The sequence below is a fragment of the Thamnophis sirtalis genome, unplaced genomic scaffold (assembly GCF_051295495.1).
Source record: "Thamnophis sirtalis isolate CommonGarterSnake01/CBP01778 unplaced genomic scaffold, rThaSir2_p1.2 scaffold_7, whole genome shotgun sequence".
Classification (NCBI taxonomy): Eukaryota; Metazoa; Chordata; class Lepidosauria; order Squamata; family Natricidae; genus Thamnophis; species Thamnophis sirtalis.
The window spans coordinates 25,308,934-25,333,782 of NW_028261387.1; the positions used below are offsets into that span (position 1 = coordinate 25,308,934).

General features: G+C 36.1%; 1 protein-coding gene across 2 annotated transcripts in view; it reads right to left on the reverse strand.

Moving 5' to 3' along the window:
• The window catches only part of CACHD1 (cache domain containing 1), a 123,161-nt gene that overhangs the window by 25,258 nt on the left and 73,054 nt on the right, over positions 1-24,849 (reverse strand). For both annotated transcript variants that reach the window (XM_087719545.1, XM_087719544.1), the window contains exons 6-16: positions 23,440-23,584; positions 21,660-21,876; positions 20,926-21,075; positions 20,488-20,721; positions 12,522-12,671; positions 12,255-12,378; positions 10,731-10,848; positions 9,901-10,069; positions 6,042-6,184; positions 5,051-5,232; positions 3,776-3,886 (exon numbers count right to left, since the gene is read on the reverse strand). In XM_087719545.1, coding sequence (XP_087575671.1) covers positions 3,776-3,886; positions 5,051-5,232; positions 6,042-6,184; positions 9,901-10,069; positions 10,731-10,848; positions 12,255-12,378; positions 12,522-12,671; positions 20,488-20,721; positions 20,926-21,075; positions 21,660-21,876; positions 23,440-23,584 — 1,743 coding nt within the window. The remainder of the gene's footprint in view (positions 1-3,775; positions 3,887-5,050; positions 5,233-6,041; positions 6,185-9,900; positions 10,070-10,730; positions 10,849-12,254; positions 12,379-12,521; positions 12,672-20,487; positions 20,722-20,925; positions 21,076-21,659; positions 21,877-23,439; positions 23,585-24,849) is intronic.

Here is a 24,849-nt window from a genome sequence, read left to right on the forward strand (position 1 = left end):
TTGTAGGCAAAAAATCAAGAGGTTCCGCTTTTTCAGACTACTACATTTTATCAAAGGCATAATAATCTTTTGTGATGCATCTAATGAAGTGAGCTGTTGCTAGTGACATCTTAGGGCTTTTGATAAAATGTTAATCTGAAAAAGTGCTATCAGACTCCTGGTTTTTGGTTACCATATATTAACAAGGCTCTGCTCCTTGTGTGTGTGTGTGTGTGTGTGTGTGTGTGTGTCTGTCTGTCTGTCTGTCTGTCTGTCTGTCTTCAATCACTGATAGCAACCACCAATTCCCATTCAGCCTTTTCTCAATTTGGATGGCATGTATACCATACACAATTTTACTTGGTTGTGCATTCTCAGCCTTTCTTCCTCCCCTCTCCTCTTTTGCCTGAGAAATGTATGGCACATTATATCAAATTGGAGCTCAGGTAGAGAATGGTAGCACAATATTTAAAGACTTTAAGAAAGTAAAGTATACATGCTTTTACTTTAAGACCCTGTTTTGTTGTAATGTTCTCCTTTTTGTTGTATTCTCTGTATTTTGTTTTGTTTTTTAATTAGGTAGCTTTTACATTGCATTTTTCCTATGTAAGCTACTAAATTGCTTAATTACAGAGGCAGAGAAATATGCTGGATAAGTGAATAAATTCCCTGCAGTGGGAGAACCACTTTCCTGAGGCCATTTTTACATGGCATAGTTTTCATTCCCCAATCCCTCCTAAGCATTTTGAAGCCAGCCATATGATTATCTTCATTCCCACCAATTTCAGGATGGCATGGGATACTTTGAGCCAAACCATATTCCCTCCAGCAACTAAAAGGATAATGCAAAAACCATCATCAATCAATTTCCCATCCCCTGAGCTATGGTAGTCCCTAGGTAACAAACATTCCCTAACAGAAAGGATAAAAATTAAATTGCTAGCCTCCATTTTCAATGCATTTAGTATGCATTTGTCTGACTGCTTGGCAAGAAATCTGAGTGGCTGTTACAATCTGCTTTGTCACTAAATGTCATTCTTCCTGCATATAAATTTCAAGTAAAATCTGTAGCAGTGCTAGGAATTCAAACTACGTTTTTTTTTCATACCATGAAATTAATCACAAGACTAAGATGTGCCCTCATATAAAATTGCCCAGACAAGCTATGGAATTCACATGGTGGCAGGAGTGATGAGACCTTACCTATCAGACCCAGCCCAATTTCCAGCACTGCTAGTATTATCAGAAAGTGATGCTCCAGAAAGGTATAACAGGAACTCAGTGGTACAATATCCGTGGTGATTTCCATAATTCATCCAATTTCAACTCTATCTACCAAACCAGGGTTTTTAAACTTATGTTGGCTTTGCAAGCTAATCTAGACAAGAACTATGCCCGGATGAACTAAATTTATTATAATTTTACATTAGCAGAATCTTGTAAATCTGAAAATACATTTCTGCCCGATAGCTACTACAGGTTTGAGAGGTTTGTCATGCCCATATTCCTGCTGTGGTCTAGGCTTATCCAATGGTTCCCCTGGATTCAGCTGTTTCTCTACTCCCAAGGTCATTCCCACATAGCCTTACATCTTGCCACCTCCTGGATGTGATTATTCCCACTTAACATTCTTGTATTATCATGACTAAGACTCCCTACCACCCAGCTACTAAACCCGGCACATCATGACAATCTAAACAACCCTTAGCAATACACAAACCCGACAACTGGACCTGGAGGCCCAGGTCCTTATAAAAGATTCTGTATATTGAAGCTTAAAAGATGTAGAAGTAGGAACAGCAGCTGTGAATAAATGATAATATCTTGCCCAGACGTGGAGGTCTGCTGATACCCATATTTTATTCCATAGCTCAAGATTGCATATTGTTGCCTTAGCAACTGACACATGAAACGGCCATAAAAGACTGTCTTCGAAAGCCTGTACTTGCATGTATTTACAACAATGTGCAGAAGGAAAAAAAGAATCTTCCTTCAGTCATCTGCTACTATTATAGTACATAAACAATTCTGGTGAAGGGATATACATGTACAATGCTGAAGTTTTCTCTCCAATATATTCGCAGTTTCACAAGAAATCATTAAGGGCAACAGCAACCCTTCCTTTGAAACTCTCTGGTTCAAGGACCTTATTTTGGCATGGAATTGCAGGAGGCTTCCTCCCTTTTGCATGCAAAGCCCAGATGGAGACTTTTTTTTATTCACATGCAGACAAATGCTTCTTCCCTCTAACCTGAAATTTGCTTAAGCATTCCAAATTCCACTTCACCAGCAATCACATCAGATATATACAAAATTCCATTCCTTCCACAAGAGCCAACCGTAGTTAAACATGCTAGTAAACTTACTTATCCAAAAGAAGTTCAAGGTGGCACACAGAAACAGGTTCAACCAGCCAATCTAGCATCCAGAAATGTAGGACTGCAAACCCCATGGCTCTCAGCTATCACACTCAAAGATCAAAGACTACTGAAGTAGTCTGAAAGATTTGGAGGGCTACAACTGCATGCTCTATCCTCTTAAGATATCATACATGCCATCCCTATAGTACTTACTCCACTCCACTCCACTCCAGTTCCCAGGAATCTACAGGCATTCTTACAAAATACAAAAGAAAACTTTCTTTGGCATACATGGCCAGGAGAAAAATGCTGGAGATCAGCTGAGATGATAAAGGACATTATTTAAGATCAGCAAGAGAGAGGAAGCAATTGGATATCACTACTTTGACTTCTGGTCAAAGAGTAATGTGAAAGAGACTGTTTTATAATTCATAAATTCAGCACTCCCAATCTTTTGTTGCTCCATCAAAGATAGGGGTGAAATGCTGATTTAGTTGATCTTTCCATAAATTAGTGAGCTAATTTATGGAGATCAAGATATGGTCATCACTGATGGACATATAGAGAATTTTTAAGATGATGAATAAAGTGAGATGTTTACCATTTGTTATTCTATATAATAGCTTAAGGGAACATTGAACAGCGAGGATTGCCATTTATACACAGTTAAGGGTAATCTAATCCAAGATATGGAAAAATGGAGAGGGAACATGAAATATACCTACAATGGGAAACTATTGAGATTTAAATACAGAATCACAAATTGGGGGCATGTAAGGATGTATAATTATATAAAGATAATGATGAGAATAGCTGGGAATTGTAACCAGGTCTACATCTTGGTCAAAACTAGGCTGGGGATGGTAGTGGTTTAAAAGCACAATGACTATATATGTATACTTTTTTGTTCTATTTTTTTTTAAAAAGGAGAATACATGTTAAAATTAAATATGTATATTGAAAAGGAATTATAAATACCATCAACATAAAATGGAGCTTGCTCAGAAACTGAAATACACCAAGTAAATGAGATGAAAAGTGGGAAGTAGAGGAGAGAGGTAAGGGAAGAAGAGAGGAATAGGAGAGAGGGCAAGGGGGGGGAGAGGAGGAGAGAAAGGAGGAGTGGAAAGGGGAGAGAGGAGAAGGAGAGAGGAAGGGGAAGGAGAGAAAGGAAGGATGACAGAGGGAAGAAAGGAGGTAGGAAGGGGGAGGAGAGGGAGAAAAAAGTGATGGATAAGGTACAAATATAGTGTATGGAGAGCAGAAGAGTCAATAATTGTTTTTGGGAGTTGGTAAGATGAATTGATGTAAACATTTAATAATACAATTTGATGTTGGCTATGTAATAATATGCATGTGATTATATGATATGAAAATGAAAAAATAAAAAACTTTATAAAAAAGATATGGTCATCACTGCTAAATACAAACATTACCTTGAGGAATGGACAGTATGACTGATGGTAACCACATAGCCCGCTCCACCAACATCTAAATATGGCCCCGTTAAAGTAATTAATCCTGGATTGGCCACTGCATGGAGGTACCTATCAGAAAACGAAATCATCACTTCTGATGTAACAGAATAATTTCACGACAAAAAGAACCTTGTAATATGCAAACCCGACAAATATGGAAAAATACATTAAATCATAGAAACACAGGCAATGTTTAAAATCAGTCAAAGTCATCTATCAAATCTATATCCCATATTTCATGTTTTTTTAAAGGCCAAATATTTTTAGGATTAGAATGTGTCAACAATATTAGGATGAATCCATAATTAAGACGACAGACATAAATTGGTGAGGCTCATTTCGGAGAACTGAATGTCCTAATGTACTGAAAATATGGATTTCATTTTTCCTATTTTGAGAATCATCTCTGGAAGTATCAAAGATATCAATTTCTTGCTAGTGTTGAGGCAACCCTTCTGTTCCTACCCTTCTGAATTTTTCTAATTTTAACAGAGTGTTTGTAGCTAGCTTCTTATAATTAAGTATGAATAAATATCTGAACTCTAAGGAAAGGAGTGGTAAAGAAATGGTTTTTTTTCCCAATTCTCCTACACTTTGCTATTCTAGAGGATTAAAAACAAGGAAGAGATAGATTGACAGGATTGGCAGAAAGGACTGACAGCATGAGAAGCTAGGGACAGGCATTCTGAATGCAGTTAAATTCATTGGCTTCTGCTTTGATTAGCAAAATGGCTTAGTTCTCAGAGAGCATGTGGAGTGGGATACATTTAGGAATTTCCTCATGGTTATTATCTCATTTACAGCGTATACAAAACATTTTCTTAAGCCACGTTTGTGCATAATTAAAATGGGATTACAACATGGGAAATCTACGGAAAAGAAGAACAACTCCTCAAAAATAGTGAGAAGCAATAATGCCATGGGGATCTGAAATTCATAAAGAGAACCCCAGAAGATAAGCGCTAATGCATTTTGTGAATAACAGATTTTAGTAGCCGTGTTTATTTGCTGTTCCATTGAAGGGCAAAGAAAAAGATTTTGCCTGCTAAAACACAAACAGCTGACCAAAATTTAATGCATTAACAGAAACTATATTATTACACTTGAAGATATTTCATCCGCCAGGGATTCCCCCCGCCTCCCATAAATCCATCATGGAATATTCACTCTCATTCAATATTATTAGCCTGAATGGGGTTCTTAAACCTCTTATAATGGGATCCTAAAACTCACCATTGTCTCCTAGTGGGATCAAATGCTTTGTCCATGAGGGAACCAGGATAAATTCTGAGCACCCCATTGGGCGTTGCTATGTAACGGCGGACAATGTAACTGTTCAAGCCACTCATTTCCATTTGTGTCATCCATTCATCTGTGACGTGACTGGTAGCCATTACTTCATTTCTGACAGAGAACTGCAAAACAAAGACAGAGCTAGCAGGATTCCTTTAAAACTTGACTGAAAAGATAATAAGCTGCTTGCAGAGTTTCTTACAGATTCATCGGAGATAATCTAAACCCAATTACTACTTTAAAATCTTCTCTCACCAGATGGATCTAGCATTTTTTTTAAAGTAAATCCTAACCCTAATGAAATACTGTTGGCACAATATTTAATGTTTTACTTTGAATCTAAATCCTTGTTGTATTTTTACTTTTCTACACTATCAAAATGAAGAGCATTGATTTTTTGTTGTGTTTGTAACATTGACCTGATTTTCATATTGTTCACACTGCTAACCAACAAAACTTTTTTTTTCTGCTACCAAAAACTAATGTCTGTTTTACTTAGATAAACAATTTGGGGACATGATCTTAAATCATTATTTTGGAAATCCATTTTGGAATACAGCTGGCTTAGATTCTTTTTTTCAAACGATCTTCGTGAATATTGTTCTTTCTACTTCAAGCAAGAAATATTCTAACTTTAAATGTGCTACATTTTTCATGTTGCCAAGAACGAAGTTTACCTGAGGTCAAAAAATAATTTAAAAAAAACACAGAACAAAGATTTAAAAAATGGTGCAACCCAAAGAACCATAAAAAGCAGTTATCTGATCAAACAAAATTCCAAAAACCTAGCCAAATATTCATCAGAGGTCTTCAAAACCCAGCTGCTCCTTTCAGATCTCACTTCAAAGAGTTTCAACAAATCAAAACAATATCCCCAAGGACAGAAGCGTCATAAAAAGTATGGAAGGTAAAATAGGCACAAAAATCATACTTTCAGCCCAGGGTTGGCAATGAGGCGGGTGTTGTCACTCAGATATGCTGTATAGTGTTCCACCATCCTCTTGGTCTCAGGTTGGCTTAGATGTTCATATGGAGATGAAAAACCACCTGCAGACAACATCACTGTAGGGCTTTCTGAAAAGGCAGCACAGATAAATGGTTTAAGTCACAAAATGTCCCCTAGTCTCCAGCTGTAGAAAATCCATTACCTAGCTGGCCAACCCACCTAAAACTGTAGTGTAAGAGCATGTGTAATTTAAGGAGGAGGGACCCTCAAATGAAGTACTATTGTGCTTGTCACCACCAGGGCGCACTGTTGTAATGAAACTGTACTACTTAATAACATTCTCTTAATTCCCTACCATTTCTATACAAGAAGAAGATTGAAACAGAAGAAACACCTATCATACTTCAAGATATTATAGGAAATGGAGTAGTTTGGGTGGATGAGTGGAAATGGTAGACAGCTACCTAGGCTGTAATAATGTGAAGTCCCTTCAATTCAATTTAAACTCCTGCTGACCTAGTGAACATGTCCATTCAATTTTCTTGGTGAAAATGTGAAGGTGATTTGCCTTTGACTTCTTCTGGAATATTAGTTTCAATCTCCAAGAGGTATCCCACTCAAATAATTATTCGCCATGCTTAGCACACAATGAAAATGTGTTTAAAGAAACATTCAATCATATACTAACACTTGCTGAGATGGTATTAATATACATAGATCACGTTATTTTAGGTCCCTTCTACAATCAGTCCACCTAATAGTAAATAATGACAAAGTATCCAGTCATGGAAAAACCGCTGTCAAAAGAAAACTGGATAGTCAGGAATAAGCCTGGATCTACAATGTAGAATGTTACTTCTGGTATATTGAAGATGCCTGCAAGTCCCTTAACCACTAATGCAGACAAAAGTCAGTGCTGATCAGCTAAGAACAACAGAAACAGTAATCTGGAGGCACTAGGATTTTTTGGTATATGCATCAACTTTCACCAATCTAGTGATATCCAGATTCTGCTCTCATAATTCTCAGTCAGCATCTGGAAGTCACCAAGTAGGAAAGTATTGGTATACACACTGTACAGGTAGTCCTTGACTTACAACAATTCGTTTAGTGACTGTTCAGAGTTACAACGGCAGTGAAAAATGTGACAGGACCATTTTTCAAAGTTACGATCTTTTCAGCATCCCCCATGATCATGTGATCAAAATTCAGATGTTTGGCAACTGGTTCATATTTATCATCTTTGCTTTTTGCGACCTTCTGACAAGCAAAGTCATTGGGGAAGCCAGATTCACTTAATAATCGGGTTACTAACTTATCAACTGCAGTGATTCACTTAACAAATGGATCAAGAAAGATCTTGGGGCAAAATGGGGCAAAACTCACTTAAAAACTGTCTTAGCAATAGCAATAGCAATAGCAGTTAGACTTATATACCGCTTCATAGGGCTTTCAGCCCCCTCTAAACTCGGTTTACAGAGTTAGCATATCGCCCCCACAGTCTGGGTCCTCATTTCACCCACCTCGGAAGGATGGAAGGCTGAGTTAACCTTGAGCCTGTGAGATTAGAACCACTGAACTGCAGATAACAGTCAGCTGAAGTGGCCTGCAGTAGTACTGCACCCTAACCACTGCGCCACCTCGGTCTTGTTTAGGAGCAGAAATTGTGGTAGTAAGTCGAGGACTATATTTAATATAACATGTTGTATGGGAAAAATAAGCTGAAAATCTTTTTTCCTCACCTTCATATTGTTTATTAATTTTCCTTAGTTCTTTAAATGGATAGCAATAATAATTACTATACAATAACCCATTTTTTTGTAAATAGTTTTCAAACAATGCACATTTTAGGGGATAATAGGAAAGAGATTGATAATGTCTTTACTGAGGAAAACAATTGTGGAACTATATGATGAAAAATCTTTTGTTTCAAAAACAACTTATTATTTCTCTAACTTTAAATTTCCTGTTACAGCATGACCTGGAGCAAGCTTCTAAAGTGAATCTGCCTGGTTTCACTGTATAAATTTATTCTGATTTCTTTAAAAAAAAAAAGACAATGCTTCACTAAATTCAAAAGTTTTGAACAGTTTTTAATATCTCTGAACTTGCCAATTAAAAATATTTCAAAGTCTATTCTCTCCAGAGTTCTAGCTTCTTTTTACAAAGATTGACAGTATTAAATATTTATAGCTTGGAATAAAATCTGCATAATTCCAAAATTACTAGGATACACCATGACTGGCATGAACTTCAATGTTTTCATGTTATTGCTAATGATTTATTTGACAGCCAGGAGAATCAAGCTCAGCTTTGAAATAGTGTAACGACACTACTCATACTTAACACATTCTGTTTTCTGGAAGGTAAGTTATGCAACTGTCTATTTCCAAGATATATTTATTTCAAAGTTTTTAAAAGCAAAGAAACAGACAATCCCAAGACACTTCATTTCACTTGTACATTTAACTAATTTGCAGCCAGGTCCATTTGGCCAACAGTTGCTAGAATTCACTGAAATAGTGTGACTGAAAGGAAGACAAACTTTATATTGAATTAGACCCTTTGACCTTCTGGCTTAGTGTTGTTGATACTGGCTGCCAGCAGTTCCCTAATGTTTCAAGCTTTTTCTAATCCTCTCTGAAGATGCCAAGGACTGAACCTAAGGTCTTCTACATACAAAAGAATGATCTGATTCTCCCTGTTACTCAATTATCCATTAAGAACATTTAATTATATGCCAGAGTAAGGCAATCCTCCTGAAAACAAAGGCATGAAGTCTATTACTCAAATAGTGGGATTAGAAGGAAAAGATGTATCAAGGTAAAATGTGCATGACTAAAGTCTTATCTGTTTATTTTTATTTCTTGCTGATGGGGAAAAAATCACTTTTCTATAGGCTTTCATTTTGACATCTCCCAGAACCTAATTCTCTGGCTCCTAAACTCTGTAATCTTTGAGCCAGCTAGGAAGCTTAGCAATGCTGTTTCTGCATTTGTCTGAATAACATTATGGAACCTCTCCCAACCAAATTGAATTACATTTTTGACAATTTCTCTTATTATGCTCTCCATAAATTTTCTACTGGGTTCCCACAGTTAGTAACAATTCTATCCTAATGCATAAACTAATAGTTCCAATGTGTGATCCCAAAAAGTTGTTGAATTATAACTCCCCAAACCAGTGAATATCAGAAATGACAGGTGCTACTACCTACTGATATCTGGAGACAGAAATTCAAGGTGGTTATTGGCTTAGTATTAGCTGGAAATTTCCTCAAAACTATGTAACACAAGCTCATAGCATTGATGGTTTCCTATCCCTTGTATTAACTAGGATACTTGGATGGATACTTTCTTTAATATGTTTTAATAAGCTTTTAGAGGTCTACAGGATTAGTGTTGGAGGGGAATCCCAGGATTAATGTCCAAGCTTTGATTAAAAGGCAAGAAGATGCTTATTATATTGCACAAGTACCAAAGAGACATAGGGAATAATTGGTTTCTACAGTTAGAAGAGAGGCCAAAATGATAGTTTTTGGGTTAAGATCAAGGGTAGTATTGAATGTAGATAACATGACCTCAATTCAGGAAAGTCTAGCATTATGATGATGCTATATTTCATTTCGTTAGGTCTCTTTATAATGTAGTTCATACTTTAAAAAACTATCTGGAAGTAACCTACAAGACAGTTTGATCCTAGAATAATCGTTATCCCGAAATGATTGAAATCTTACCTGAAAGAATTTCAAAAATGGATAAACAGGGATTCTGATAATTTATCAGAGCTAGTTGAACTTTCATAAGAAAGGGTGGGACAGATTTTAGAAAAAGAAATACTTTACCTAAGGTTGCCAGTTGTTTGAAATGCAGACAAGCATTGGGCTGGCCCAAGAGATCCAGACGATGATAAAGGAGTTTACTACTGGGTACAGTGTTGAGGTTTTTAAGTTGTCTAACAGGTATTTCTGGTTGTATTACAACTATACACAAAATGAAAGATGTGTCTTGGACCTAGAATATAAGTAAGCATGATTTAATAAGGAATGCATTTTCAAATTAAGAAGCAAAACTGAAAGCTTTATAAATGTTTTAATGTACAATATGTAAACATTTCTGGTCTACATTTTCAAAGATCGGCACTTTCTTTAAACATTCCTTTCTTTTGGGCTCTTTGAGATTTGTGATTTTCCAACTTATTTATAACGAGTAAGTTATCTAATATTCTCATCAATTCTCCAAATTAATTCATCCTATTAGATTTATAAAGGATTTCCATACATGTTGACTATTAAATCATGCCCAACATAGACTTAACATTCTTTTATCTGAGAATCAATTTAAATATTCAAAATTAACATGATCAATCCTTGCAGCAACCGTTCTTCATAGGAATGCATCCTATTAATTGCTGAAGATTGAGTGACACAGTAGTCATAAACAGGAATTAAGTTGAATTTTTTTTTAGATTTATGTGGCATAGGTCTTAAGCATTTACCAAGATACAACACTCAGCCACAGCAAACACTAGACTTAAATCTTGATTCTGACTGGCCTGGAGGCATGTAATAAGACTCCTATTGCTTGGAAATCTAAGAAAAAGAATGCCTGTTTTGCTGCAATTAAAAAATGCCTTCAGCTTCAATATATTATCATATCTTCAAGCGTCACTTACCATTTTCCAGGCATAACTCACATTGTAGGCATCTTTCCCAATTTCACGCAATTTGTTGACATGCCAAGACAGTGACGAATTCACAGGGACTGTAATAAGTTGACTGCCGAGGGGGAGGCTAAGTTGGCAACAAATAACATCCATCAACTACTCAAAATGGGAAACTAACTCAGTACTGTTTTTTTTTTTACTTTAAAGTGAGATCACTCAAGGAAGGGCTGCATGAAATTTATTTTTAATTAAAATAGAAATAGACTGCTTTGCTACATTCTATTTACTCTTCATACTCAAAGCCAAAATGCTGGTTCTGATCACATGAATTGGCTGCAGATGAAAAATTTCAGTGCCAATATACAGGGAATGAAACCACCAAAGGCATTGGTTGGAGAAGAAATGGTAAACAGTTGGTTGCTTAGTTATACACATCGCCAAATGATAAAACTGCCCCATATCTTGTAGATAACTAACTCTTTCAAGGGGTAGAGGCAGATGTAAGGTCTCCTCCTTTGGCAGGGGGTTGGACTAGATGACCTGCAAGGTCCTTTCCAACTCTGCTAATGTGTGTGTGAAAGGAAGACTCAAGAATCAAAAAGAGCCTCACTTCATGTATTTCCACTAGCCAAGCTCCATTCACATTAAAGGAACTGGAGAGTCAGGAAAGTAGAGCCACAAAATTTAGAGCCAGCAATTGGGGCTGGCAGAGGAAACTATCCATTTTGCAAGACTCCACCATCTCTCTGCTGGATGCAGGGAGGCAATGGAATCCTCCCCCTCTCTTCCACCAATCGTAATGCTTGTTCGCATGTGTTACTTAACATGCAAGGGAGGAGCGTAGTGTCCTCACTACACTCAAAAGAATATTGAAGTTTATTGTTCTTGCCTTCTCCAGGCTTCAAGTGCCAGAAAAGACATTTGCAGCCACAATAAGCAATACACAACTGAGACGGATGGTGTCCTGATGTCTTTTTTTAGCAGAGATGGAGGGAAAAGCAGGAGTCTTATTAAGAAATAACAGACAATCAACATTTGCAAGACTCCATAATATAGCCCGGGACTATGCAATTGAAATATCTTGACACCCTTGCTCTTAGCTTTTATAATCAATCTTTTCCATGGTAGCTCTATTCTGTGTGTCTGAAGCAGAAGATAAAGCCAACCATGCAAGATGTTATACAGCAGCAACAACAGAAATGATGACTTGCTTATCACATAAGGCATTAAGAATCCCAATCTAGCATTTCTAGAGCAGAGGTATCAAACTTGCGGTGTCATGGCAGTGTCACATGATGTATCTGGACTTTTTCCCCCTTTGCTAAAACGGGCATGGCCAGTGTGTGAAGCATCTGGCCCATGGGCCGGGAGTTTGACCGCTCTGGATTGAGAGGAAGTGTCTAGCCCAAGCTGGTTCTTGTGCCTAAAGCGGGACTAGAACTCACAGTCTTGTGGTTTCTAGTCTGATAGCTTCACCACTAAGGCTCTTAAGTATACACTAAGTTTATATAAAGCATCAATTCAAAATCTTACCTGAGGATATTCTGTCGGACCAGTTCAAATTTTGGAATATTCTCATAATGTATTATATCTGTGTGAAGCGGTGGTTCAGAAAGCAAATAGGGTCTGGTAAGAGAGGGGTGCATAAGCGTATACCCTAAAAATAAAAATAAAATAAAAACATGCGGTTTTGCATACACATTACATTGAAGTGATATTGGAAGGATGGTAAATATCAAATTAAATAGTTACTCCGACAATGAAATTGTATTCTCTTCCCATACAAAAATGAATTATTACCTTTATCATCAATCAGAAATGTGTAAGAAGCCAAAGAATCTTGGTAATAGGTTACATCTTCCAAAATATAAGCTAGATTAACATCCACTCCAACAATTCCTAACAACAGATTTCCAAAGTAACATGGTTTGCTGACAGTCATGATCAAACCTGTTTAAAAATATGCAAACATAAATAATTAGCCATAGGAAATCTGGAATATCTCAGAACAATCAGCTCATGATTCAACAGGAGTTTCAAAATAACTGTATATAGGCTTTTAGCTGTAATGGCTGAGGAAATCTACCAATGCTTTTCATTAACATTTATTAACAATCCACCAAGGTAGCACTGTTTGTCATTCTTGTTTGGGACCTGCAATGAGGGGTGCCCAACTTTCAACAGCAAACCTTTTGGCTGCTTCAAGGACAGACAGGACCGAATATGTATTTATAGTTATCACATCATATTTCAGTAAAAGAACACTTAGTATAACTAAGTTGCAAGTATAATTTTTTTCTTTATTTGTTGCAGCCAGGAAATCAGCAAAATCTCACATTATAGGCTCTGTTTTGACATTCTGTCATTATGTGTTGGACTGAATATGTGAACTTGGCCATTAGTAGTAGCCCTTAAAAACGTATGTGTAAGCTTACAACCTTAAATACTGTAACTTTTTTCTAAAATAATTTCTTTAATCCTCTTACTTATCAATTAAATTGGAATTTTCATGCCAATTGGGATGGTGGACCATGTCATGGGCCAATCTGATTCAATCTGTTCGTCATCACATAATTACAAGTATCAACAGCATTAAAAGTTTACATCTCTAAGCAAAATGGAATGAAAGGAATTAAACAGCATTTTCAAACAATTAAAATTGTTGGACATAATTAATTTTAAAGTAAGTTGAGAAAAATCATGGTCAATGATTCCAGTGGAAGTTGAAAACAGCCAAGAATTAGTATTATTTTGGGGGGAGCGGGGCAAATACTGCATAAGGATTTGTATTGCAAATGAATGTTTATATTCTCTGGGCATTCCTATAACATAATGGATATTCCCCTGTTCCCCTCCAAAGCAACAGTGAAACTGATACTTTACTTCCCAAATGACAGCAACAATTCTGAATAATATAAGGGTATCAAAAGAAAGAAAATTATAATAAATAATTATATGTAAATATCTACACCTCCCCTTCATCTCAAGTAGATCAAGATAGCATGCAGAGAGGTCTCAGACTAATCCAGGCACTCCCTGAACACATTTAAACCTTTTTAGCTTTAATAAAATCATTGCATCACATTTCCAGTTTTGGAAAACAAGCTGGTTCATTACATTCTTTTTGACAAAGTAAAATCCAATTTAGCAACTGATATGGAACTCTAAAATACAAGCGTATAAAAATTTTGGAAGTTCTTGACGGTTTGACCTACCTTCTCAACTAATATTGCCATGGTCCAGAAGGTATAAAAGAGTTTTCCAGACTATTCTTACTAATCTGTTCTGTTGCCACATCAGAAAAAAATCTAGAAGCAAGCTGCCATTTCTGATGGTACTTTGCTCTTTGTAGCAGAGAAATCGGATTATACTCAACAAATTCCTATAACTTTAACCCTAAACTGTCAACCCATTCCTAAAAGGTCTGTAAGGGGCGTGCACAAGCGCACCACCGTGCCTACTGTCCCTGTCCTACTGTCCCCGTTTATTTGTACCCATTTCATTCATACTCATGTTTATTCTTATACCTATTATTTTGTAAATGATTGACAAATAAAATAAATAGCAAACAGGTTTGAATGAAGTTGCATACATCCAGAAGGGACTTCAAAATTCTTGATTCCATTTACATTCCCTTTTTCTTGCAAGCGTGCATATCTTATAATGTAAATACACTGTGGAAGTTAGTTTTTGTAACTGTACAAAATGTATCTTCCACAATTATACACGGTGCCTCTGTGGTCCATGCTATCCACCAAACAACTATCTGTATTTCCCAACTAGAGCCTGCTTGCTAGCTCAGTGTCTTTCTCCCTGTGTCCACAGCAAAGACTTTTGCCACCTCAGTCTCTCATTCCCAATGTTTACTGTCACTGAGTTCCACTAATGTCACACACTTCCTCCAGGGCAGGGTTGTCAAACTCCCGGCCCATAGGCCACACCCACACCTGGTTTAGCAAAGGAGTGGAAAGTCCCAATACGTCACATAATGCCACCATGACGATGTGAGTTTGATATCCCTGCTCCAGGACAATGTCATACAACTTACACGCTCTCAAAAGATACCTCTCTCTGGAGATTTCTCCCACTGGTATGAAAGACTTATTATTCAAGGGTTTCAATCTAAGGATATTATAGATCACCAGCCAGTTTGTATGATGAGCTATCATTAATAAAGGTCTACTTTTCCATGTGGTACATACATAAAATAACTCAATTTTTTAAAAGATTTAAAATGTCTTAAATGTCAGTAAAATTATGGAATGCAAACTGTAATTATCTTATTGACTGAAAACCATACAGTCTCATATTCGTACATTTGAAGGTATAGGGAAAGGATCTTTGCTTTTTTATTTACCAAAGCTTCAATGCCACTAAATTCCCATAGGCTCTAAGTGGCTTGCAGAATGCCACAACTACAAATGTAGCCTTGAACTACAATTTTTTAAAAAAACCAACAAGTAACATGCCACAACTCATGACAGTGCCATCTTGAGAAGAGACTAAATCAACACATCCTGAAGCATTTTCAAAAAGACTTAAGACTTCACAGCTGTTTGGAAACCCAATAAAGCAGAAGAGACCTGGATATCTGGAAGTAAGCTGTTTCAAAGGACAAACAAAATGGCTCGCCCTCAGGGTATACCTTGAAAGGAAAGGACCCTCAGCAAGCCCCCTCTTCCTGATCTCACTGGGTGGTCAGTTTCCGTCTGGAGAAGCCAATCTAAGGGGTAGTATCCAAGTATCCAAGCCCCAAGCCATGAAGAGCTTTAAGGATGACAATCAGCACTTTGAATAGCATCCAGGTTTAACAGGGAGATTCCTGCATTTTCTGAATCCATGAGTGCAAAAGGTTTGAAAAATGCAGGCATACAGCCTTTGAAAATTAAGTCTTGAAATTTAAAGTTATGCATTCTGCATTTCCAAAGTTTCAAGATGTTTTCGAGCAGTATAAAAACTTTACCCATGAAAAATCAATACAAAAACAGCAATAGCTACAGAAACATTTAGCATTCCAGAAGAGAGATGTTTTACACCTTTTCTTTAAGTTATAAGTAGAATAGAATAACAGAGTTGGAAGGGAACTTAGAGGTCTTTTAGTCCAACCCCCTGCTCAGCAATGTTCCCTCTAATTTTTTTTCAGTGTGAGCAGAAAAGTATAGTGTTTGAGCAGCACATTTTCATGCCTGAGCACCTGAATTTTTTTCATAGATGTCACCCAAGACAACGAAATCAGTGTTATTTGAAACTCAATTCTACCATGTAAATATCCATTAAGTAAAGAAATCTCCCTATACAGGTAGTCCTCAATCTACGGACATAATTGAGCCCAAAGTTTCTATTGCTAAGTGAAACATTTGTTAAGTGAGTTTTGCCCCATTTTACAACCTTTCTTGCTACAGTTAAGTGAATCACTGCAGTTAAATCAGTAACCTGGTTGTTAAGTCAACCTGACTTTCCTGCTGACTTTCCTTGGCAGAAGGTTGCAAAAGGTGAGCCCAGGAGTCCTGCAACCCTCATAAATATGAGACAGTTGCCAAAGATCCAAATTTTGATCATGTGGCCATGGGGATGCTGCAATGGTCATAAGTGTGAAGAACAGCTATAATTCACTTTTTTCAGTGCTGATGTAGCTTTAGTCATTAAGTGAACTGTTGTAAGTTGAGGACTATACTTTCCCCTTACTATCCAACAGTCTGCAGTGATATTAGAAAGTTATGAATAAATTACCAACTGATGTAGATTAGCAATTGGGGCACTTAAAGAAACAAACAAAGAGGGGAGAGGATTGAAGGGAGGGAGGGAGGAAGGAAGGAAGGAAGGAAGGAAGGGAGAGGGAGAGAGAGACAGAGACAGAGACAGAAAGAGAGACATTCCAAAGCGTTATAAAGCTGAAGCAATCTCACCGTCATTACACGGAGTATTGTACAACTTAGATAAAACTAAGATATAGGCTTTCCTTTCTTGTCATTTTCACATTAAACCACATAATATTGCTGATGAATAGACTGGGCATGTTCCTACATTCTATTAACTGTTAAAAGTCAAGAGGCAATGATGGAAGCAGAAATGATTTAATTTTCTTATCTTGTGTGTTATATATTATTGATCTGGATCGGCAGCACTCCTGACTTACTTCTGAATAATGCATGACTACATAGAGCTACATACTACAAATTTAATGCAGCATGTAGTTTGACTTTAAGCTATCCTCATGGTGTCATTAAATATAAAGTTATAGTAGTCTGTGCTAGAAGTGTGACTCAGAATAATGATAAGCTTACTTTTTAAAAAAATGGGAATAGTTTTATGTTTCAGTTAAAAGTTCGTAAAAGATGTTCCCACCCATTGTCAATCAGAAACCTCTAGCAATCTGAACATTATAATATGTTTACCACAAGAAAAAATGTTTCTGGTCGATAGGAAGTTCTTCAGCTGGACAGACGTGGGGGGTGTAGGCTTTTAAGAGTCTCACATGAACCCTGTCTGACAAACCATCTCCGAGATCTTTTTTGGGTCAGAACCCCCACTGGAGGTGGGGGCGAAGAAGGGCAGTGTCTCATCAGACCCAGAGAGAGGCAACTGGTCCCTCACAGGTTGGAGATTTGCCTTATGAATCAGAGTTGGGGCGGCAGTCTGCAATATGGCTGATAAGATGCTGACTCTTTTGTCAAAGCAAATGTACAGGAGGGTACGGAAGAGATGAAAGACCGGTAAGAAAATTTATCTAACCCACAACTATAAATCAGACCTGGAAAAGGCAAAGAAATCTTGAGGACATAAATAATATTGATGGTCAGATCGGGATTTTTTCAAAAGAAAGAAAGAAAGAAAGATATAATGGAGGGTTGAAACACCAGCCCCCCTAAAAGTTATTTATTTGAAACAATTTCAGACAGCAGAGAAATGGCAAACCCACTCAAATATAAACTCTATACTTGGTTTTGGACTTGAAATAGAAACCAAACATTCTGAAGGAATTATTCTGTTTGAACTTTTTCCAATTAATATATCTTAACTCCAAAAAAAAGCACTTCTTCTTACTGATAAGTGACAACCTAACCTTGACTGTGTGGAAAGTTTTAATTAACCAACTGCCATAAATCAGAATTTGGAAAAAAGGAGGCAAAGAGAAATACCCGAATTTGACTGTTAGCAAGTTTGTTTCAAGTGATATATTCTGAGCAGCTACAATTGAACGGACCCGGAAGCTGACAAGGAAAGAATAATAACAGAATCAAGAACTGGGAAACATGAAGGCTTTTTTTTCTTGTTTTGTTTTCCTTTTCCACATCTTCTTTTCTCTCGGCAAAGGATTAAGATGGCCCCAGCTTCTCTTCTGGTTTGAATTAAATTTAAGGTGGGCCAGAATCTCAAATATAAGTCTTATATAACTAACTGCAATTTTGGAACTGGACATTAAGAAACAACAAAAGACTAAGATGGCCCCCATCATTCTCCCCCACAGCAACTGAAGCAGACAAATTTAAGGTGGAACTGAAATAAGAACTGTATAACTAACTATAACTTTGGAACTGGATATCATGGGAATTCTAAGAACTATGTGAAATTATAAAAGATATCCATAAATCATTAAAATCAGTAAAATCAAGCCTAAATAGAATTCTGAATCCAGAGAAGCAGATATCTAAAGAAGAATATCTAAAGAAGGGGGGCAAGACAATGAGGGAGTAGAAACGGAGGGAAATAAAAAACAGACAAAAAAAACCTCCATTGGTCCTGGCAGTGGTGTAGGGAAAATTGTGAAAAGGGGAGGTGTCCCAACAAAAGGAAGTAAAAAGCAGACAAAAGTGGTTTTGGAGGTTGTTAATGGCATAAGGAAAATTGAAGTAGGATATTATGCCCCAACAAAGAGAAATATAAAATATTCTTTTGATCTGGGGAAAATTGGAGACAGTGGATGTGTCAAAATAAAGAAAAGGGACAAGTCAGGAACAGAGAAGTGGGACAAAAGACTGACTAGGAAAAAATCAGATAATTAGAAACTATTATATGGGAAAATATAGTTAAGATAAGGGCTTTATTCCTAAACTATGACAATAAAATAGAGTTGCTAACTGGTTGAATATGATAATGGAAAGATAGCTAAATAAAGGTTAAAATATACGGAATATGGATAAATATGAAACTGATATGGGGAGGTGGTAAAGCAAAGGTTTGTGATCCAACTTTTTAACATGATAATTAAATTGAGTTGCAAAATGATTGAATATGACAATAGAAAGACAACTAAGCATGGATCAAAATATTTACTGCTCGGTATTTTATATAATAGATTAAGGGAAGTGTAACAAACATTGAACATTGAATTGTCATCTAGAGACGATTAAGGTTAATCCAATCCAAGATATGGAAAAATGGAGAGGGAACATGAAATACACCTACAATGGGAAACTATTGAGATAAAAAGACAGAATCACAAATTGGGAGCATGTAAGGATGTATAATTATATAAAGATAATGATGAGAATAGCAAGGAATTGTAACCAGGACTACATCTCGGACAAAATTAGGCTGGGGCGAGGGGGAGGGTGTTAAAAGCACAATGACTATATATGTATACTTTTCTGTTATATATTTTTTTACTAAAAAGGAGGAAAAAAATTAAATATGTACATCAAAAAGGAATTATAAATATCATCAACATAAAATGGATCTCGCTCGGAAGCTGAAATACACCAAGTAAATGAGATGAAGAGTGGGAACTAGAGGAAAAAGGTAAGGGAAGAAGAGAGAGATAGGAGAGAGGGCAAGGGGGGGGGAGAGGAGAAAGAAAGGAGGAGTGGAAAGGGGAGAGAGGAGAAGGGGAGAGGAAGAGGAAGTATAGAAGGGAAGGATGACAGAGGGAAGAAAGGAGGTAGGGAGGGGGAGGACAGAGGGAGTAGGAACTGATGGATAAAATACAAATATGGTGTATGGAGAGCAGAAGAGCCAATAATTGTTTTTGGAAGTTGATGGTAAGATGGAATTGATGTAAACATTTAATAATACAATATGATGTTGGCTATGTAATAGTATACATGTGATTATACGTTATGAAAATGAAAAAATAAAAAACTTTAATTAAAAAAAAGAAAAAATGTTTCTTATACAATTTTGGGAGCTGAACTTCTTTCCAAGCTGAACTCCATCTGATTTTAACTGCCCAATAGATTTGACACTGATTAAGAACCAAAGTGCTATTTTTAGGTTGTGACTGATAACCTCTAATATTAAAAGTTTAGATAAGCCTCTAAGCACCATATTAAAACACATCAAGAAAGGATCCAAAGGAATACAAGCTCGGCACTAGGCTTAATTTAATTGTTACATTTTGAGTAAAACCATCCAACAGCAAAATCCAGCTCCAATTTTAGATATTCAAGTCCTGTTATTAGAACCTCATTATTTTGATCTAAGAAGATATATTATTAAAATAATTTAATTTTGATCCTAGGAAAATATGTAGTCCCCTACAAGCTTCTCCTGGTGAAAACTGCCCCTTGTGACATGTTCAACAAAAGTATTATTGAGAATATAATTATATGCATGTCAGCACCAACTAGTTAGATAGCTTAGGTTTTGGGGTGAAATGATCAAAACAGAGAATTTCATTTTTGACACAAATACAAAAAACAGATGCCTTTTACATGTAACATCACTGCAATAGGCCTCCTATATGACTACTCCTATATGTAGTACCGTCATGAATGTGCGTAACTCATGATATTATATGTGTTTTTTTTTAAAAGGAGGAAGCTCTTACCATCTCCCATTTCATCAGAGAATGGCAAACTGAAGACTGCCTCATCAATCATATGGTTTGGGAGATTTGTATAAAACCGTCCAACAGTTGTTTCCAAATTACTCAGTTGGTTCAGGACCATCATACTGCCTTTAGTCACAGGAAAAGCTGTTCGATCTGGGACTCCATACTTCGCTGAGTTTTGTTCCGCTAGATCTCGAAGAAAGGCTAATTCTTTTAAGCCTGTCACACCCTCTGCAAAAATAGACATTGCACATAAACAGAAAGAAAAATTAAAGCACCTAGTTTAAGAAACCGTACTGAGAACTCAAACAGTGGAAATTATAAACTAGTCATTAAGCAACTTAATTCATATATGAAAAAAAAATCATGCCTTCTGGAAATTCAGAATACTGAATACATAACTGAAAGACGCTTAGTATTCCAAACACATCTTACCATTCATGAGAGCATAAGTAAGGACCATTACAGAGTTGTTAAGCAAACTATTTTCTTCATTGATGACACGAAGAGTAGTCTTTTTACTATCTTCGGATGAATCCCTTGATGTTATTCCAGCTGATAAGTAAATTATGACTGTATCTGTGTCTAAGAAATATAAGAAGATACCTGATGTGCATATAATCTAACATACTAGGAAGTATTTGCAATAGTAGATTCTCAATGTTAAAATTAGGGTTGTAATAAGTGGATTAGATTTCTCGTTGTCTTAAAAATACTCAAAACTTCTACTCCATTAATGTCTCTAGTTTTGGCATCCAATAAAAAAAACCTAACTAAGCCAATGTTGGCCAAATTTCACCACCAAATTATACAAAAACATTTTTTCATTAACAATTCCTTTCTATTTTTAGGCCTGGGCATTAAGATTTAGGATCTCAATAAGGAAGTTAAGCCAGAGAAAAAGCAGACTGTGTTCTCATCTTCTCTTTTTGATATAAAAAGACCACATTTCTACTTTATTTGTATATACACATGCATTTACTTTGACTTTGAAGATTCTCAGGGTTGTTGTATAGATTAAGCTAAAAAAAAAAAAAAAAATCCAGGTAATGTTTGTAGAATTTAAAACAATCTCTTCTCCTCTGCCATGTCAAAAAAAAAAATCAAATCCAAAAAGGAAGAAAAAGGTCGGGAGCAAAGATATTAATTTTGTGTAACAATATACTTACTTGCTTGAAGTTTAGTGCTATTGTTTGTATTTCGCATCAACTGAAATGCTTTCTGAAAGCCTGCTGCATGCTGGGTAGGGCTGTCAGATGATTTGATATTGCTAACAAAGGTGGACATTTCCCTTTTTGTCTCACTGGTAGCAGGAGACAGAAATGTCTTGTAGCACTGATCCAAAGAACAGGTTCTTACTGTGTCTGCCACAGTTAACACAGAAATCTGAAGAAGGATAAAAGAAAATTACCTCCTGTTTAGAGTTGTCTGCTTTTACACTGTGCTATAATAACAATAGGAAAGTCTATTTGATTTTAAAATCCCTATTGAATCAAAACTAAAGGTGTGTATCTATAAAACTTAAGGATAGTTAATTTATGAAAAATCATATCTTTTGATTTGTCAACAAACTATTATTTCTTATGTAAAATGTTTGCAATAATAATGAGAAACTGTCATTCAACTTTCAGAAATGAAAACATAGAGCAAATAGTATATTATTTTAGGAAACAGATTATTTTAGGGAACAAGAGCTGGGGACCCTACATTTCATGAGACCTTTGAATGAAATTCAAGATAACAATCTTATTTCTAGGCATCATGAAAGTAAGTTTGCTCATGAAAAAACAAATCAATATTTTTCTCCAGAATATGTACCAAGAAGCTATAAGTACACGTCATACTAAGAGTTTCCTCCAGTATCATTTCCAAAATTCAGAATGAAAGGGATAAAAGCTATCTCATCTTATTTTTTAGTCTTCTTTTCCTCTGAGATATTCAGATAATTTCCAAATCCGTTCAATTTCTCCCTTTTTCTTCCCTTCCCATATTTGAAGCTTGAGAAACAGAGTGAGGGAGCCACAAGTACTGATTCCTGAATAGTCTTTTAGCAATTCCATAGCAAAGTAATGAATTTTAATTAATTAATTAATTAATTAATTAATGTCAAGCTTCTGTTATAACAGTTGAGTGAAGAGGCAAATCATTTTCCATTTCTAAAGTCCCTTGGGTTAAGGATTTTCAGATCAGGTGGAATGTATTACTTACTTTTTACTTATTTGATCTCACTTGCTAGTTTCTATTTTTCTTTCCCATTGATAATAAAGGGATAGGCATTCTTTATGACAAACTGAGTTTTGGTAAATACCACCCTACAACTTCATAGGCAATGGAGATACTTTGATTCCTGCTCCTCCTTTCTGAATATTTGGGTTTTCAGGCAGAGGACTGGGTACTTTACAATTATCAATTATATATGATTCATCTGTCATACCTGCAAGCCATCTTTTCTTTTGGACTTCAGGCCTGCCACACTTTCTACTGTCTACTTTCTATTGTGGGGAAATGGAGGGGGGGTTATATGGAGTTGAGTGATATGTAGCCATAACAACATTCTTCCTAGAAACTCAAGGTCACCTTTGTCTCTGCACTTGGCCGGAACTGGATGGGAGGAATCTGTCTTCATGGTAGTGGAAGATTGGATCTTGTGATAAAACTTGTGGGTGTTGGGGCAGGATCTTGAACTTTCAACTGGATGGGAAAACTGGGAAGTTTTCAGATTTGGGTTTTCCCAGATGTGCCAATATGGCTCTTTTAATAAATTGGAACTTTGAGGATTCCTTTGCCTCGGACTCCAATTTAATTTTGGATGCTATTTGGAACCCTGACATCATCCCAATTCCAACCCCATTTCCAAAATTGCTCTTTCTCTCAAACTATTGGGAGAAATTAGGCAAACATCCGAAGGATCACAACTAAGTTCTGACTTATTATTTTGAGTTAACTCACCTTATCATGTTCATCTATTGAGTTCAGAATAACCTGGGCTGCATCTTTAGCAATCTGCAGTTGTGTTTCTGTAACTGAAGCTCCATGATCTATAATGACAGCTACATGCTTAGACTGAGGTCTAACTGTAGAGACGTAGACAGGTCTAAAAATAAAAGTTATATGTTAGATGCTGTGCTTTACACTCATTAACAGAATGACAACAGAAGAACTCAAGAAGTTTCTTGCATTGTCCAAAGGCATTATTTGAATTAACTGTGTGTTAAACTTATGTTTATAGATTTATTTTGGTTTCAGCAAATTGCAGATCAGCCAATGACTTCCTTATTTTTTTGAACATCTCATTTCCAAAAGCTACAATAATAGGGACATGTCCATATTTTTGAGAAGATAAAAATGGTGAAGAATTCAAATATTAGAAGCCAATGTTATGACTGGAATTAGCTGAACAGCAAATTGACTGACATGCCAATAGTGCAAACCTTTTTTTTTTTTTTTTACTCAGAAGTAAAGCTATAAAATCTCTGTAGCTCAGTATTGAAATGAGGAATCCTTGATGCTCTCTGAGATTGGTTGTTTACTTGCAGAGATTTTATTACTGAAACTAGGTAACATAAGTGCTAGTGATGATGTTACCTAGTTTGGGTAATGAAACATCTGCAAGAAAACAACCAAGCTCAGAGAGCACCAAGGTTCTCTCATAAAATCTCTGGACATTTTAAATAACTAAAAAAATGTTTTTTCCTGTTCTCCACTCTCAAAACTGGAAGTGTTGGGAGTAAAATATGGCCATTATTTTTAAAGCATTCTTTGTAAATAGCCACTTTGTTACTTCACAGCATATATTATGTTTGATAATTAAACCATTATTAATTTTCAGTTTTTATCTGAAGCAGAGTTACATTTTGGTGAACGGCAAGGAATATAGAATGCCTAGGCTTTGCATGCTCAAGGGATGCAGGCAACAAAATTAACCTGAAAACAGAAGAAACAATTGGCATTGTAGAAATCGCAAAAGATACAGAATGCATTAATTCTTGGAGAAAAGCCAAGAAGGAAAGGGAGGGTGAAAATGCATGTGTTTTTACCATGAAATCCCAACTAGTCTAATGTTTTAAATCCTAAGCACTAGTTTTCAGTTTTTACTTCTTTATTTTTATGATTTTATAAACTTTATAAGAGTTATGAAAACGGAAGTTTCACCTGCATTCAAACAATTGCCTCTATCTTTTCACATTTTAGTTTATTTCTAATTAGTGTATTTGCAAATACAAAACAATCATGTGTTGCCTATTTTATCATTTTAAAAAGAAAGTTTATTTTTCTCCCAAATGTTGGCCTTCGTATTTCTACTCAGAATCCTATTATATTCTATCCTTTTACTTCCATGTAAGTAGGTATCATATAGAT